General features: G+C 40.2%; 1 protein-coding gene across 1 annotated transcript in view; it reads left to right on the forward strand.

The window, feature by feature from the left end:
* The first annotated feature begins 1,142 nt into the window (after positions 1–1,142).
* Positions 1,143–18,925, forward strand: part of trip4 (thyroid hormone receptor interactor 4) — an 89,408-nt gene continuing 71,625 nt past the window's right edge. Inside the window, exons 1-11 of the mRNA XM_082526596.1 lie at positions 1,143–1,353; positions 2,208–2,389; positions 2,503–2,633; positions 3,413–3,631; positions 3,721–3,799; positions 3,894–3,999; positions 4,157–4,372; positions 4,478–4,607; positions 4,795–4,988; positions 5,104–5,228; positions 5,814–5,905. Of these exons, the coding sequence (XP_082382722.1) occupies positions 1,274–1,353; positions 2,208–2,389; positions 2,503–2,633; positions 3,413–3,631; positions 3,721–3,799; positions 3,894–3,999; positions 4,157–4,372; positions 4,478–4,607; positions 4,795–4,988; positions 5,104–5,228; positions 5,814–5,905 (1,554 nt within the window). The 5' untranslated portion in view covers positions 1,143–1,273. The remainder of the gene's footprint in view (positions 1,354–2,207; positions 2,390–2,502; positions 2,634–3,412; positions 3,632–3,720; positions 3,800–3,893; positions 4,000–4,156; positions 4,373–4,477; positions 4,608–4,794; positions 4,989–5,103; positions 5,229–5,813; positions 5,906–18,925) is intronic.

An 18,925-nucleotide genomic window follows, 5' to 3' on the forward strand; every position in this document is an offset into this window, starting at 1 on the left:
AGACATAAATACACATCCAGGATAAGGAGGGGATGGAGAAACAGGCGGGAACACAGCTGGGACTAAACACACATAACGAGACAGAGAGGAAGCAAAACTGAATACACTAAACACAGGACAGAAGACTATCAAAATTCAACAGGAAACAAGAGGCACACACTGAGATACAGACTGACTAAACAGGGAGCAGGGGTAGCAAGAGGCACGACAGGGAAACAAATTAATAGACATGTGAGCTTGGCACAGTGACTTGGGAGACAAAAACACAGATACAAGATTTACTAAACACAAGAGAAGACTAGGCAGTGAGGGAGGGAGAACTATAACCACAAAGAACTGAAGGCAAACCGAAACACACTTTAGACGAAATAATAACGAAGAACCGAAAAACTACAACCTAACCAGAAACTAAATGATCAAATAAGAACACAAAAGTGCAAAAAAACAAAACAAAACACTAAATTTAGAATATTATTTCAGATGCAAAGCAATCCAAAACATAAACTCTGGATCACTGACTCAGGGCCATGACAAATAAAACCTCACAAGTTGAGGACTTACTGTCTTCCTACAGCCAAAAAAAGTGTTCAGTAGTAATCAGTAATAAATAATAAAATTATAAAAATTTGAGTTATAATACCAAATAATGATAATACTGATAAACTGTAATAACAGTGAATAAAAATCTTAATTACATCTCTGTTTTATTTGGAGTCATTGAAACCAGACTGGTGATGACTATACTTTATAGTCTTGTTATATACTTGTTTTACTAATAATACAGTCACTTCAGGCATAACCTTGATTGGCTCATGCACGATAATAACCTATGTCAGGTATGAGCCTATTCGGTGGAACCTGTCGATTTAAGCAACAGCTAAAGCTTGTGTATTTAAAGTTACTGCAAACCTGCCATCTAGTGATTGAACTCAAAAGTGCAACCAATCCGTATTTCACTGATAAAGGAGTGTTTAGTTTCACTAACACCCGCGTATAATTAAAGAAAGTTACAATTAAAGACAGATGATTTTACACAAGTGTTTTTCCCCCTCTTTCTTTATTTTACTTTTCTGTTTGGTCAGGTGGAACCTTTACACCACAGCATAAGTTGTTTCAGGACGGGATTCTGCCACGTACTCCCGGTAAACGCCAATGTTATGTGCGCATTTGTTTTTTTCGCCGACTGGAAACACGTTTATGCTATAAGTTTGTGCTTGACACGCCGGTCTCTTTGATTTAAACTTGAAGGTGTGGAGCCTGTCATCTGGTAAAAATGTCGGAGCAGTTGTTGCAGTGGTGTGTGGAACAGTTACATCACAAGTTTGGATTGGAGGCGGGTGAAGAAATCGTCCAGTAAGAAAATTTTACCTGCCTGTTATTACTGTCTGCCGTCTGGCTAATTGTAGCATCTGCAGATCAGCTAACTAGTAAGCTAGGCTGCGCTATGGTGTACTTATGTATGTATATGACGTGTCGTTGTCGTTTTTGATACAGCTAATTAATTGTGACACTACAGCTGTATGCCAGTGTATTGACTATTTAGTGGCTCACCGTGAACAAGCTGTTTTGGCTAAAAAGTCAGATTAAACCTTTTTCTACATGACAAGTGTCGAGTGGGACTTTGTGTCTTTATGTATTTTTATTTGTTTTAACTATTAAAAATCTACACACATGATTTACGTGGTTTACATGGTTAGTGTATGTAAGCGAAACAGTGAACATAGTTTTCTGTTCAGAAATCATAACGTTTTTCATTTGGCAGGTAATAAGCAAATGATATGGACACTAAACCAAGCAAAGTTAGAGTCCACCCATCAGATCAACAGCCTGAAAGCTGATAGTTTATCATAAAGACAGAGATGAAGAACTGCATAAACGTGTACCCTAAAATAAGCAACTTTAACCAATTATATATGAAAAGCTTTTCGTGGACTAATATGGTAAATGGACTGGTATTTATATAGCTACAGTATATATTACTACAAGTTTCGTTCACCCAACCACACACACATTCGTACAAATGCTTTTTTTTTTATACCTAAGCTCCTGATATATTAGCATACTTCTAAAATTACTGAAAGACACATATTTTAAAAGTAATTGATAATTAAATGACAGTTCGTCGCTATTTCTGGTCTTTTAAAATGTTAGGCAATGAATTTGTATAGAAACGTCAATAAATGAAGTTGTGGTGTTGTATTTCCAAGATATATTCTATCAATCGAGAAGGCTGAAGAGATTGAGGAATATGTGGGAGACCTCCTGCAGGGTACAGATGGGGAAAAGGGGCAGTTCATTAACGAGCTCCTCAGCAGATGGAAGAAGACTCAAAGACAGGCAGCAGATACCACAGGTCTTTTCATTCTCAAAGAATCTGTTTCATCACCAGGTAAGAAACAAATTTCATTCAGATAGACTACATAAAAGGAACTACAGTAAAAAAAAAACGCCTCAGTTGCTCTGAAACAACGTTGATGAAGGTAATTTTTAAAAATATTTTAGATGCACAAGATATGACCCGAGATACCCAGAAGAAATCTAAACGAAAAGGACGCAACAAACAGGAGGTGATGACCGTGAGCCAAGCAGAACCTGTGCCAGAAGCTGTAAAAACCCCCATTGATCTGATGAGGGTGAGTACAAATAATGCCACACTTTTGTTGTCTTCTCACCTGCTTTATGGAGATAATTTGTTACCAAATTGACAGAACTTATAAAATACCAGTCAGACGTTTGGACATGCCTACTCATCAGTGTGTGATTTTCTTCTTTCTTTTGTTTTATTTTAATTTTTAAAAAACTATTTTTTACATTGTAGAACAATATGGACATCAAACCTGTGAAGTAACTTAATATGGTAGTCAGATGGGATGGTGTGTCAATTCAGTGCATTCACAGCCTTTCACAATATCCATATCTAACAAAGACATAAAACTGCATTCATCAAAGCAACGGACGGATTTCCACTGGTGTAATATCCAGTTCAGTAATGAGCAGACTTCTAAAATTACTTGTAACTCTGTTTCTTGTTGTTTAAACTAGTGGATTTTGCTTTTGCTATTCAGTCATGAAGGGCTGAGTCACAGACATGCTTTTTAATGTTTAATCATTTTTATCTTTTTATGGCCTGTTGATAGAATCTCGCTTATGGCATCCCAAATCCTGCTTTGAATAATTTAAAGTAAACTTTGTTTTCTCTTCATATATTCAGGTGATATTTCTGCGTTCTGATACAAAAAAGAATAAAAATAATAAAGAATCCTTAAAAAAAAAAAAAAAAAGCGGGATCCAAACTTGTAACTGATATCAATATCATGTTTATTTGTACATGTCCTGTGCCATTTTTATTGTTGTGTTCATTTGTTAAACAGATGTCTTCCTTTCTACTTCTCTTCATTCAATTGTTCTTCAGGCCCAGGAAAATAGTAATACATCATCATCAAAGAAGAAAACAAAGTTTGTCAATCTCTACGCTAAAGAGGGTCAGGACAGGCTGGCTGTGTTACTCCCAGGTCGGCATGCTTGTGAATGCCTTGCCCAAAAGCACAAGCTTATTAACAACTGCATCACCTGTGGCCGTATTGTGTGTGAGCAAGAGGGCTCAGGACCCTGTTTCTTCTGTGGCAGCCTGGTACATATCACTTTAAGTCCTTAGATTGCGTTGTTGTTTTGGGGCTTTTTTTGTCATTCTTCTTGTGCTAAAAGTGTTTTCTGATTAAGGTCTGCACAAAAGAAGAACAGGAGATCCTCCAACGAGACTCCAACAAAAGCCAGAAACTAAGAAAGAAGCTCATGGGCGGTGAGGGTCTTAAGTAGTCAGGACTTATGAAAAGAAACTCTTTGAAAAGATCAACTGGTTTGATACTGTGAGTTTGTTTTTATTTTGGTGACAGACTTCGGAGAAAGAGAATATCTCTCACACCAAGAGGCCACGATGAAGGCTGGGCTGGAGAAAGCAATTCAGCACAAAGACAAACTGCTGGAATATGACAGAAATAGGTATCATAAAACACACAGTTAAGAAAAGAGCTTTACAAGAATGGATAGGTTTACTGCTCTGTGTGCAGTGTTTACACTTTAACAGGACATTTTGATTGCTGTTGAAGATAGTGATGAAAGTTGGTAATAACACTTCACTGCCTCCCTTTAACCCCAGTATCAGAAGAACACAGGTTCTGGATGACGAGTCTGATTACTTTGCCACTGAATCCAATCAGTGGTTGTCACCCAATGAGCGAGAGAAACTGAAGAAAAAGGAAGAGGAGCTGAGAGAGCTTCGCCATGCCTCTCGCAAAGACAGGAAGATCACACTTGACTTTGCTGGTAGACAAGTAATTGAAGAGGGAAACAACCTGAATGAGTATTACAACAAGTAAGATAATCTGACAACACCTGAATCACAACAGCAATTCCAGATTTATGTTATGTGGTTGTGTTAAACAGCCAGACTTTCTGAAATGTTTCCAATAATTTGCAGGTTGGATGAGACCCTCAAGGCAATGAGCAATGAATCGGTGTCCAAATCACCAATGTATTCTGAAAGAAAGGGTGGACGGCAGGGCCTCAGAGATCTGGTGAATCCCAACATAATGCAATCTGCGCCAGAGGTAACTTGATCCATTCTGAACGTGGCATTTCTTCTTTAATCATTCTTCTTTAGTCATTTGTATTATTTTATAAATTCAAATGAAATATCAGTCAAATCCCTTGAGTTTGCTCTGCACTTTAACCCATCACAAAACAGTGAGCATTGAAACAGACTCTACTGATGTTTCTAACGAATGCCTATTTCAGTGGGTTGATGTTGGAGGGAGTGAAAGCCACAAGAAACCAATGGAGAAGGGAAAGAGTGCAATGGAGGACAAGGGAAGAGAAGAACGACACCGGTTGAGGCTCCAAGACAAAGAGCTGCAGGAGATGTCCGATGGCGGCTGGTGCCTCAGCATGCACCAACCGTGGGCCTCGCTACTGGTAAAGGGCATCAAGAGGTAAGGACTGTGCAGTGTGTGTGTGTGTGTGTGTGTTGTATATATGATAAACTCCTATAGACACTTGGGTTTTGGCAAAGTGTTGTAATATGTGACATTTTATGTGTGTATGCAGGGTAGAAGGACGAACGTGGTACACGTCACACCGTGGGCGACTTTGGATTGCAGCTGCAGCAAAGAAGCCCACCCCTCAAGAAATCGCAGAGGTGGAAGCTATGTATCGCCACATTTATAAAAAAGGTGCAGATGCTGTACAAAGGAATCATATTGTGAATACTAAAAATGTATTTCTGGTTTAAACAGATTTAAATATGGTGCTGCTGAAGATAGAAAAGAAGCTGCTACAAAATATAATGCATGGGTAATGCTTTCCTTGGCTCAGGAAAAAATTATATAGAAATATTTATGTTAAAAATGCCCCCAGTAGCTTTGTGTGGGCCCTCTTAAAGGCTGTTGTAACAACATTAGCGCTAGGTTTTGTAATAGGCCCTTTGGATCTTATTGCCAAGCTTTGGCCTTTCTCTGTGAAAGCTGTGAAAGGACATAGTGTCTTTAGGGCATATTTAATAAACTTTTTTATTGCACACAGTAAAGTATTTCTAGCAGAAAAGTATATTTGTTTAAATTTGCTAACAAGCACAACTTTCTTTTCATGGGCATGATAAAATGCTGTTAATAACATGTCATAATGGTATCATAATTTAGCGCTGATACAAGTAATATTAATGCTAAACTGGGCTCTGTCATGTTGCTGTCATAAAGTGATACTGATTGCTTTTAATTCCACACATTGTTGATTGAGTGATCCTGGTCTTATCTCCACAGGGCCCATGTTTCCTAAAGACTATCCCACTGGCTGCTTGCTGGGCTGCGTTAATGTGACTGACTGTCTATCTCAGCAGCAATTCAGGGAACAGGTTAGTGAAAGATGTACTTTTACAACCAAAAAAAAAACCAACCAAAAAGTGAAACTCTCAGGTTTCACTACTCTTAACGTTTTCCTTATGACCGATTGGTATTATGGGTTCTGTTTGAAGTCAGTCGTGGGTTCACAGAAACATGAAATGTCTGCAACTGGATTAAAGATGACAGCCTTCCTGTCATCATTTGTGCTTAGTTGTGATCTAAAGTAGTTGTACATTTAAAGTATAAATTAATTCACTTGAGAAAATGTCAATAAATTCTGGGTTTGTACATGAAAAAGGCCATATATAGGGTTTATGTATTTGTCCATGTGAGCCTTGGAGACAGTGTTAAAGTGACGCATCAAACACTTAACTTGTATTAAGTTAGAGACAAAGTTTTGTAATAAGTCTTTTCATTCAGAACTCTGTTAAATAATGACTCAGTTTCAGTTATAGCAAAAAACAGTAGTGGTTGTAAAAACATTGAGACTTCTCATTGTGTTTGAAATGCCCAGTGGATAATTTTGAGTAATAAGTATGATCTCAAGCTCTAGTCCTAGTATGTCAGTACTGTTTAGTGACTGTGTAGTTGGCTGTTCTGTGTAATTGTGAGTAATTTGGTGCAGTGCCACTTTCTGTCAGCAGAGAGCAGACTCCACCCTTTTCACAACACCTCCCTGCCAGTTTACAGTGTTACACTAGGGGCAGTATCCACCACAGAAACCAAATACAAGCTCTCGTTACACCAAAATACCTCCCACCAGAGTGGTGGTATGTACATTTTACAGTGGTACCAGTCTTTGTGTGTATTTCAGATATGTTCACAGGAGAAAGCGATTCTACTTGAAATGAAATCCCCACCCCTCTTAGCTCACACTGTTAGAGTGACTGCGAACATGTGATGTAGCAAATAATGCTGCTGCTCCATTAGTGCCATGGTCACTGTTGCCTTGTAGGACTAATAAACTGTTTACTTGAGCTTTTGCACCTAAATCAGTTGAATTAATTGCAGTGTTACCAGATATAAGCTGGAAAATGCACCCTACTTTCCATTACAGCATTATGTGGAAACAGAGTGGCTCTCCCCATTTGCTGTGAATGGAACACATTTAAACTTAATTGCATTGCCATCTTCATTTGGCTGTTTTGCCCCCGGCTTTGCAAGACACTGCTCGTCTCAAATCATTCTTTTACAGACTATTAAATGTGTGTATTATATGTTATTATAACACTTCACCAAGAAACGTTGTGTTTTTTCCTTTAAATTTCCATCTTTAGGTACATGCCTTATTTGATTACATTAGTTACTTTTTATTCTGTACTCTACACCTCTACCTGGTATACTCCATATATATATCGTAACACACAGATACACTCGCATCCATGTAGAATAGTCTTGTTGAACTATTTAAGTGGGGGAATTCGTCAAATTCTACACATTGCATAAACATGCTCTCACCCAGCAAAGCTGCAAAACCTCTTGCACATGTGCATACATGATCTTCTGCCATCTTTAGTGATAAACAAAAGCAGATCACATTTGGAAACTGCACAGTCTTAAAAAAAAGACTCATACACACAGAAAAGGCAATAATCTGCTTGTGGGTTGTTGTATTTCTGCACATCTCTGCATACACACACAGTATCTCCCTGCATAAAGGCAGTTGTTGTTTTGTTTTTTTCTGAGAAGCTGTGTTTTTGGTTGAAAGAAAAAAATAGCCTTAAAAATGTGTCCTGTTTCATGGTTGCATTCTGACTGCTGGGACCTGTAAATCTAAGGGCTTTCCCCTTTTGTACTCTGTCCTCATTCTCTCCTCCACCACTCATTCCACCCAGGGCTGTAAAATCATGTTTGCAGGCAGTGTGGCTGCCCTTTCATCCTGTGAAAGGGTGTGTGTATGTGTGTGTGTATGTGTGACCACTTGCACAGAGCAGCCATAAATAACACCCCCACCTCACACAAGGCCCCTCAGAAAAAAAGAAAGCAAGACACATGTAGAAAAAAAGTGAACCAACTAGAAAAGAATAGAAAAGAATAACAGCACCAAATGCCTAATGATGGTGCTGAACTGTTAGCTTTTGCCTATTGGAGTCGACATTTTGGAAAAAAGGAAAAGCCATTAATGGTTTAGCGTTTGAATCTTGATTCCTTTTGTGTAAGTAGAAGAGGGCATGTTGTGCTAGTGTATAGTAGCACATAGCTGCACTGCTGGGTTGGGAGAGTGGGTGAGGTGTAGGATTTACTGTCCTGTGCTGGCAGCTGTGGGTGGTTAAAAGGGGGGTGGTGAAGGACAGACAGCCATTATTCTTCAGGCTCTTCTAAATCTGTCTCTTCATGATGTATGAAATATTCAGGGAAAGTGGAATGTGGGAAGATCAGGAGAGCATGAGAGAAACACTACTGACTCACAGAAATGGAAAAAAATGTTTTTATTTTATTTAGCACAGGAGTCTTTATTTCTCTTAAGATAAGATAAGATAACTCTTTATTGTCATTGCACAGTCATACATAGTACAGTAGTACAATGAAATTGGAAAAACTGTCCTACGTCGGCACTACATATAACACAACACGACACGATATGACACATCACAACGTAACAAACAACACAACACAGTATATTAACTTAGTATAAAAAAGAAGAATAAGTGTATGTGTATTGCACACTGTTATTATTGCACATTAATTATTATTGCACCTTGTTATAAATATAAATATTATTGTTATTGTTTTAAACATTGTTACCTCCCCCTAAAAAGTCCAGGGAGGTATCCAGTCAGGTCAGCTATTTACATTGATCAGGGCTATTGCCCTGTTGTAAAAGCTGTCCTTGAGTCTATTTGTTCGGGACCTCAGCAGCCTGAACCTCCTGCCAGACGGCAGCAGCTTAAACACCCGGTGTCCTGGGTGTGTGCAGTCCCGTAGGATGCTGCGTGCCCTCTTGAGACAGCGAGTGCTGTACAGGTCCTTCAGGGAGGGAAGAGGATGTCCAATGATTTTTTGGGCCATGTTGATGACCCTCTGGAGTGCCTTTCTGTGTGTTTAAATGTCACTGATCGACGATTCTGTGTCATTGCACTCGTTCCTCTGTTGGGGCGCTATTGCACAACACCAAAACCCGGAAACCCTGCTGACAGACAGTGCAGAAAGACCACCTCAGGCAGAGCAGGATTTCCATCTGCTTGACTTGGACCAATTCTTTCCCTCATTAGAAACTGACTGGTGTATTGATCCGTTCTCCCTGTAATCTCTCACTCCTCCCAGCTTCCCATCCCCCCCTTAGTACTGATAATTGGCCAGCCATTATGATCTGTATTCTGTCTCTCCACTCCTACCCCCCAGTGCTCACTCAGCAATGGGTGGAGATGTATGCCTGACCTGCCTGCTGCAGAGGGGGGTTGGGATAGAGATGGGTATGTTACAGATTGAAAATGGGAATGTTTTTGCTGCAAAAGGCTAAGTGAGATAATTAAGCATCAACAGAGAGGTGCAGCCAATCTGAGCAGCTTTATAGGTGGTAAAAATGTTACAGATTCTTTATGTTGAGTAAAGCTGCTTTAAGTCAAAAGGAATTTCTCTTTTCTTTTTTCCCTTTTTTTTTTTTTTTACAACACATCCACATATGTGTTCTCTATCTCCACGAAAGCTTCTAGCACAGACAAAGGCACATCAGACCCCATGCAGAGCTTGAATCACACATCTACTTACTCCTGCAGTGAAAAAATTGATTGGATCAATCCACACTCTCATTTAAGGTCTGATTTGTTACCCTGTTTCAAAGACCAGATCACCAGCTGCAGAGATACATGTCTTAGTGAATACAAAAAAAAGGTCTTCATTCATATGATATGACTAAGAGGACAAGAAGTCAAAGTGGGCAATGTGTGTGAGGGAGGTTTGTACATGTATTATCTGAACAAAGAGCCCTACACATTTCCTGATGATAAAATATTAACATAGTAATCTGTAAGTTGCATCATTCTTTTTTTGCACAGTAATCCAGTCTGTGGTATCTCAGATAAGCATATGTTTTTGACCTCAGAACTGTTAACGGCTGGTATGTAACACATTTCCCAGCTCACGTACCTATCAGTTAAATGCATATTCGTGACATGACTCGAAACCAACTGTTAAAGTTTTTGTTTTGTTTTTTCTTTTGTCATTAATTCCACTTTAAGAGCAAAGAAATGTACCTTTATTTCACGAATGATTTATTTATTTTTGTTGTTAGACAAGAACAGGCTTTGATGTGTCACAGCAGGAATAACACAAGTTAAAATAATCAGGATGGTGGCTGAATTTCAGTTAGCTTCACTTTTAGGGTATTGATCTTGAGCATGCTCACTGTCACGCTTTCATTACTAGAATAAAGCAAATATTAATGTTAGAAGTTAACGATACTTTGCCGACATACTGAGTCAAAACTTACATTTGGGTTTTAAAAGGAAATGCAAGCACTGAAGTGAGTGCTAACTCAGGTGAAACTCTTATGTACAGCATAGCATGTAAAGATAAGAAGATTTTATATAAAAAGCAAGAATATAAAAGGATTTTCTTATGGTGTTCATCTGCTGCATGAATAGATATATATGTTATAGTATACCATCAGCATATATGTTTAGTTGACAACAGCGGCATATGCATATATTTATTGTTTGCATCTGAACACTAGTGAGAAAGTCAAAGAGCCATTATACCGCAATAATTAACAGTAATAAAAAAAAAAAAGCACATACAAAATTAAGTAATTCTGGAATAACCCACTCAGCATGACACATATGACACAAAAACAAATCTAAAGTCGGAACGTGGTGTGAGCACTTTTTGACTAGCAGGTTCTTCCCAGCATCTTAGTTCTCCGGAGGATTTAGGCTGCCTCAGTGCCTTTGGCTTCTTCATGTAATCCCAGACTGACTCAGTGTTGATGAGATCAGGGCTCTGTGGGAACCATACCATCTGTTGCAGGACTCCTCGGTCTTCTTGTCACTGATAATTCTTTATGGCCCTCGCTGTGGTATGGTTGGGGTATTTGTCCTGCTGCAGACCTGCTGAGTTTAAGACGATCAGGTGTCTCTCTGAATATACTGCAGTACATCTTTTTCCCCCTTTTACTGAACATGGGTTGCTGAGTCAGATGCTTCACAGTTCAGATTTTACTGATCGCAGACTCATACTGCCAAAATAGCTGAGCGTTGTTCTATGTCTGCCTTTCCCGCTACCTTAATCTCATCTAATCTAATCTGCTGTGCATTGGTCAGTTAATAAAATGAGGCTTTAAGTTATTCTTCACTGTGGCTTCAAGCCTATTTTTGTGGAATTGTGTATGTAATCTTATTCTAGCTCAGTATATATATTATATATACTGCAGCTTGGTACATCTGTGCACACTAGCACATGTGAGATAACTGAAACCAGGCTTATACCACATCACACAGCTGCAAGGCTACAGCCACTTATCTGTTAAAAGAAGTGCTGGTTCCTGTGGAATTCCATTTGTGTAAGCTCTGCCTCTGACCTCCAGAGTGGAGCTCCTGTGCTTGTTAGGCCTGCTGGAAGCTCAAACTGATGCCTGCGTTTCCTTGTGTGGTAATGTGATATTTATATGCTGAAAGCCTTCCTGCCAGCATGCCACACACGCACATACACTCACACTCACAGGATATATTGGATGCATTCCAAAGGAAGGGAAGTCAGGCAATGCTGTTTTTTTTTTTCATGCCCCTTTTCTCTGTAACATTGTGTGAATCCTTAGCAGTGGTTGCTTCCCTCTCTTCCTCCTCTCCTCCCCCCTGCATTATTCCATCCATATTTTTCCCTCTCTAACAGTATGTTTTACAGGTCAGTGCGGTGAAGTTGTGTGTGGATGCAGAGAATTCAGTTTACGCTCAGTAAACAGACATGCAAGCTCATACTCAATCATGCATCTTTGGGTCTTGCTTTTGCTCCCTGCCTCTTTCTGTGCAACCTCAGTCACACACTAACACGCTGACATTCCTCCCCTTCCTCCCTGTTCCTTGCTGGGCAGTTTGCCACGGCAGAGAGGTCAGACATCATGTGATTCTGCAGTGGTGTGTAGAATGCATTCAGCTCTGGGTCCCCAGGCACTGGATGACAACCAACCGAACCTCAGTCACAGGTTTTCCACAGCATGAAAAATACATAGAACCATCTGCCAGACTCGAAATGGCCTGATACACTGTTTAGAATTTCACTGCAGTCCACAGACCACTTAATTAAATGTCACACAGTTTCTACTGTTGGGGAAACTGCCTGTTAATACCCATTTATTATCTCTGCTTCTTCTCTATTTTGTTCTGCTCATTTAATAGGACTTGTTCCTCTCTCAGTATGCTGATCACAGGAACTCGGAACAATGATAAAGCCAATGCGAGAAATATTTCACGCAGCTCCCTTTTGATGGTTTGAAAGACAGCACCGTTGATGAAAATAAGTCAGAATCAAAGAGAGTAACTGAATATCAACTTACTTGAAGTCTTGAATGCAAAACAGGTTCAAATCCTTCTTTTCTCTTTAAAAATGGTGTGATGTGTTTTTGCTCTTTTAAGTCAGAGCTTTTCAACATATTTCTAATCCACAGCAGTCTTTTCCCTTTTTTGAAGAGATAAAATATCAGTGAAGTCCTAGTCGCTTCTAAACTGTAGTCTCCTGGAATATAAATGGTGAGGGTGTACTTAATTACATGGTTGTTTTTAATATATCAATGAAAATCCTCTGTGACCAACTTTGTCCTCAGTAACTGAAAAGCAAGCTCTGTTGGGTTGAGATCAGGTCCCTGATTTAGCCATTGAAAAATATCCTAATTTTTGGTTTGGGTCACTATTCGTTTGCTCTGTGAAGCTCTGTTAGATCAGTCTTGAAGCATCTGGCTGAATCTGAGCAGAGAGCATAGCCCTTACACTTCACAATTCATCCTGCTGCTTCTATCACCAGTCGCATCATCGATAAACACTAGTGACTCGGTTCCACTAGCAGTCATATATGCACATGCCCTTACATTGGTTCTGCCATGTTTGACAGATGATGTGTATATTTTTGATCATAAGCTGTTTCTTTCCTTCATATTTTTTCCTCCTGATCGTACTGTCACGGGTTAAGCTTGGTTTTTTCTGTATAAAAACGTTTTTTCTGGCAGTCTAATCTCACCTTCTTGTTCTTGAGTGCAGTTGGTGGTTTGGACCTTGTTGTAAACCCTTGGTATTTCCATTCATCGTGGTGTCTAATGGTTTAACAATGATTGCTTAACAATTTGAGTGTTCTTGACTTCATTAGATGCTTATTTATTAGTTTAGTTGTTTTCAGTGATCTTTCTGACACTTTGAATCAACTCCAGTTTCTCTATTTACATAAGGCGCACCAGATTATAAGGTGCACTGTCGATGAACGGGTCTGTTTTCATACATAAGGCGCATTAAGCGAAACAAAACAGTCAGATAAGTCAAACTTTACTCAACTCATTCTTCTTGCTTCCTCCACTTCCATACCATTGATTCATTAATGTTGAATTCTCTCGCAGCTGCTCTATTCCCATGTTTTTGCAGTATTTTAATAACTAACCTCGTATTGTGGATGGATTATCTGAGTTGTTCTCCTGACTGAAGTTTGGTCCGTTTACAGCATCCTGTCATGCGATTGCATTTGTCCTTAACCATCGGGAACCCTCACGTTAACTTTTATAGAGTGGAAAAAAGTTAGCGTTCATCCTCCAGCTTCACTGTGTTTGTTATGCTAACATAGCTGTATAGCTAGCGATTACGTAGCACATCATTATATACCAGCTAGTCCAACTTCAGTAACCCTACAAAAGTCACTGCTGTTTAGTTTTCTGTCTTCATTTATGTTGGAAGTGATAGCAGAGCTGTACGTTTGAATTTCTTCAGAAATCTCTCAGTCAGAACATGGTACATCATGTTTAGGTGGAAACTAGCGAGCTAACTTCCTGCTAACTTCTAACTCTGTTAAATGTAATAAATTCTGTTTTCATGGATGCCTGGATGTTAAACTTGTTACACCTGGTAAAGCTTCAACACTGATCATTTTATTAAAGATGAAAGAATTTAGACAGTTTTTAACTCTCAGTGATGCCGCAGTGTTGACTTTGGACGGAGTTTTGGACCCGGGTTACTCCGCGAGGCTCCTGACTACGGTAGCCGTAATGCTCTGACAATCCATCAAGCGGTGCGGCTTCATAGCTTACCAAAGTCGTACTAAAACATTTTTTGGCAGATTTTTGAACACTGTGTACCACATAAAATCGGTTCAAGGTCAGGTAGCACAACCAGAATTCATACATAAAGGTGCCCTGGATTATAAGGTGCACCGTTGATTTTTGAGAAAATTTAAGGATTTTAAGCCTTAAAGTCTGAAAAATATGGTAATTTGTATTAGAAGAGTAAGGGAAGAGTCACAAGTTCCAGTGTCACAGGCTGGCAAGTGTCCATTTACCTTTGAGGCTCCTTGAGTGTAACAAGGTTCTAGGTCAAATTCAGTCACTTGACAGAAATCTGTTGTTTAAAAGATAAAATAAAATAACTGTTGCTATTTTTGACAAGTTGCATTTGCAAATCACTCATTTTGGCTCTGCAAACAGTTTTGAAATCTCAGCTGGAACAGAAACACCATTTTTGTTTTTACTTTATGAAGCAGTGTTCTGGCTCTCAGTTTGTACTCTCTTTGATAATGGCACCAACTGTGTTAAACAATGTTTGCATAAAACAAGACCTCGGTGGATGTTGATGTTGTGATCTGTTATTACCATTGCCGCAGGCAAACTTTACCCCCCATAATAAGCTTTAATGAAGCATAGAATCAATATGTTTGACATTTATCTCCCAACTCCACATCTGGTGTTTGTTGTTGATGCCCCAAAATCGCTCCTCATGAGGCCCGTGTCTGTGCCAATTTTCTGTTTTGGAATGGGAAAATGAATGAAGGTTGTGTGTTGTAGTCAGTAAGTACTTGTGCAAAGTCAGTGGGCGACCATGTTTCCCTGCTACGATATTATCAGGAATCGGAAGAGCTCTCAGTTTAATCATTATTCTTTATGCCTGTTCACATCCAAATGTGAGAACAGGCATTACTTCTCTCATTATGTCTAGCTGAGTTTGAGTGTTTTTGCCAACATTCCCCAGGCATGTCTATGCAATTCCTTCATGTCACACATGCCTGTGTGTGTGTTCACTTGAGAAAAGATCTTTATCCAGCCCAGCCCAACCCAGCGTCAGTATTAACACAAGTATCTCTTCTCAAGAGAGAACCAGAGAGACAGAGAGCGTGAGACTCTCTGCTGCTGCAGGGTCACTGATTACAAACTCAATTGTACTCCACTGGGCAATACGTCTGTTCGGCAACTTCCTGGTAGTGACAAGAGATAAATGGAAAGTAGGGGTGGGCATTTGTTTATTGTAAAAAACAAATCAGTACTTACCCAGAGTTAATTTACAATGGCTTTCTCTGTCTGTTAAAACTGTCTCTTAAGTGTGGATATGATATTCATCGCATGAAGTAGGGATGATCTCATTTCAGTCGATCCAACCTCTGCCGTTTGCCATTTGGCTTCTCAGTTCAGCCATCCTTACAAAGCACAGTCACAGTACAGATAACATCTTTACCACATGCCTGTTACACAGCGGGCTATTTTCAGACTTGGACTCGCTCCCATCTTGATGGAAATTGATTCTGTATCGGTCTGTACTGTTATGTTGGGTAACCACATCTAGGTTTTCTCCATGTGTCATCCGGAGTATTCGTCAGAATGTCTGTGACAGCTCATCTTTGGTGTATTTGTCTTTGGTGTGTTAATCTCACTCAATCAACATTTTAATTCCAAAACACAGGAACTGTGCTTTTGATATGAGGTGCTGTCGGTTTAAATGGCAGGAGGAGCGGGGTGATTATTTCCAATGAGGCTCTAGTGATATGTGCTGTGGGAGGCAGGGAGTTGATTGCCTGCCCCATACACACCACTAGGTACTCGTGTGTGTGATCAAGTAGAATTTACGTCAAACGTGACACGCCTTCGTGCTCAACTCATCGGCTTTCGGTTTTAAAGCCGACAACATAAAAGTACAGAATTTTCCTCATAATTTAGCCTTAGTAGCCACAGACACTATCTTATTTGAGAAGGTTTTTTAATAGAAAAAAAAGGCAGTTCACTTGTTAATAAAGCTATTATGCAGATAAAATGTGCATGGAGATTTCAGTTTTCCAGTGAAGCTTTCAAACTCAGTTAAAGATCGGTTGGATTCACTTAAAGTGGCCTGGATGCTATTGCAGTTGCTGTTGCAGAGGCCCAGGTTGTGCTTAACTGGACTCCTCTGTTAGTATTATTTTTTTGTGTAAACAAGATACTATAGCTAGTCATTGCATTAGGGGTGAAGGAAGATGAAGATGAAAGCATTGATAAAAAGTGTGAGTTTACTGATTCATGCAGTTTCTAATGGAGACATGAAAACAGGGGGGAAAAAAGTAGGCCCAGTGTCATGTTGTTTTATGTTTTTCTTGGTGAAAGAACTGAACAAATAAGATGTATAGTAGATAGATTTTTCTTAATATTTAAAAAAAAGAACAATCAAGGCTGGTGTCATATTAATATAACAAATTTCCCACGTGTGGGACCAATAAAGGTTGTCTTATCTTAATGAGTCATAGAAGTATGTTTGTGCTCTACAGTGTTACTGCTGGAATTATAGAGTGTAGTGAGCAATGGCAGTCAGACGTTTGTTTCTTTAAATCTAGTAACGCAAAACATAAATCTGTTTATGGCCAATCTAGAGGTCTACTTTGTGAGAAAATAACTATTTTCTGACACATGTACATTTAAAGAATGGTAAGTTACATGTAAACTGTTTCCTTGACTGGAGAGGTTTTATCACATTAAGCTCGTTTTAGAATTTGGCCAAAGGCCTTCATAGATTGATCTCCTGTTTCTGTATTTTAGCTTACATCAAGAAATAAATGTATTCTGCAGTACAATGGAAATCCAATATTCAGGAATTTGCAGTGTTACTCCACCGCCAGCCGGGACTGTTTCATTCTGCTGCCTTTTCCTATATTTAGTGATGCTTGTTGGCGCACCCACTCCACAAGCCCTTCTGCCATTGCTCAAGAAGCAAATATGACACGATTTGCTGTTGTTGGCCAACTGTGTGAAGTATTGATTTACATGTCAGACCATCCTTGGAATGTAACCGTTTTTGTGGTCATTGATGCAAGAATATGACGCAACATAATTACATTTTAATAGTGATGTTTTAAACAACACATGGTCTGTGCGGAGGCATGTTATCACCATGAGGAAAGAATCTTTTCTTCCATTTAAAAGATGACCTTTTTTCTAAGAGCTGTTTTGTCAAACTGTTTGAGTCTAGATGTAATAATATTGGAATTTCCAAGTTCCAAGTCCAAGTTCAACTTTATTGTCACTTCAACCATATACAGTTTAAAAATACACAGTGAGGCGAAACAACGTTCCTCCAGGAACCAAGGTGCTACAAGACAAGTTAGTGCAAAAAAAAAAATAATATATAATATATCTAGTAATAATATTGTGCAAAAGAGCATTTACAGGTTGGTGTGTGCGATGGTTTGGTGGTGTAGGTCAGTGTGTTTGCGCTTTGTGTTGGTTAGTCAGTCCAGTCTCAATGTTTTGAGGTATTTGAGTTAAGCTGAGTGATAATGTTAGTGTATGTGTGTGTGTGCGTGTTTATCAGTCAGTCCCTTTTTGCTGAGGAGACGGATGGCTTGTGGAAAAAAGCTGTTGCACAGTCTGGATGTGCGTGCCCGAATGCTTCGGTACCTTTTTCCAGATGGCAGGAGTGTAAAGAGTGTGTGAGAGGGGTGTGTCCGATCAGCCACAATGCTGGTGGCTTTGCGAATGCAGCGTGTGGTGTAGATGTCCTCAATAGAGGGTAGAGAGACCCCGATGATCTTCTCTGCTGTTCCCACTATCCGCTGTAGGGTCTTGCGGTCTGATATGGCACAGCTCCCAAACCAGACAGTGATGCAGCCGCTCAGGATGCTCTCAATAGTTCCTCTATAGAAGGTGGTCAGGATCGGTGGTGGAAGCCGGGCCTTTCTCAGTCTTCTCAGAAAGAAGAGACGCTGTTGGGCTTTCTTGTGCAGGGAGCTGGTGTTGAGGGACCAGCCGAGGTCCTTCTCCAGGTGTACACCCAGGAATTTGGTGCTGTCAACGATCTCCACAGAGGAGCCGTTGATGCTCAGCGGTGAGTGGTCGCCTCGTGTCCTCCTAAAGTCAACAACCATCTCTTTTGTCTTGTCAACATTCAGAGACAGGTTGTTGTCCTTACACCAGTCCGTTAGTCTCTGCACTTCCTCTCTGTACGCTGACTCGTCGTTCTTGCTAATGAGACCCACCACGGTCGTGTCATCAGCGAATTTAATGATGTGATTTGAACTGTGTGTTGCTACACAGTCATGAGTCAGCAGTGTGAACAGCAGAGGACTGAGCACACAGCCTTGTGGGGCCCCAGTGCTCAGTGTGGTGGTGCTGGAGGTGCAGTTCCCGATCCGTACTGACTGAGGCCTTCCGGTCAGAAAGTCCAGGATCCAGTTGCAGAGGGAGGTGTTCAGGCCTAACAGGCTCAGCTTTCCGATCAGTTGTTGGGGTGTTGGTGTTAAATGCTGAGCTGAAATCTATGTACAGCATTCGGACGTGTGAGTCCTTCTTGTCCAAGTGTGTCAGGGCAAGATGGAGTGCAGTGGAGATGGCGTCGTCCGTTGAGCGGTTATGGCGGTATGCAAATTGCATTGGGTCCAGTGAGGGGGGCAGCAGGGTCTTGATGTGTCTCATGACGAGCCGTTCGAAGCACTTCATGATGGTGGGTGTAAGTGCGATAGGGCGGTAGTCATTGAGACAGGACACAGAAGACTTCTTGGGCACGGGGACGATGGTGGTGGCCTTGAAGCACGTGGGGACAACGGCACTGCTCAGAGAGATGTTGAAGATGTCGGTGAGAACATTTGCCAGCTGATCAGCACATTCTCTGAGCACT

The sequence above is a fragment of the Aulonocara stuartgranti genome, assembly GCF_965226115.1.
Source record: "Aulonocara stuartgranti genome assembly, chromosome: 1".
NCBI classification, from domain to species: Eukaryota; Metazoa; Chordata; class Actinopteri; order Cichliformes; family Cichlidae; genus Aulonocara; species Aulonocara stuartgranti.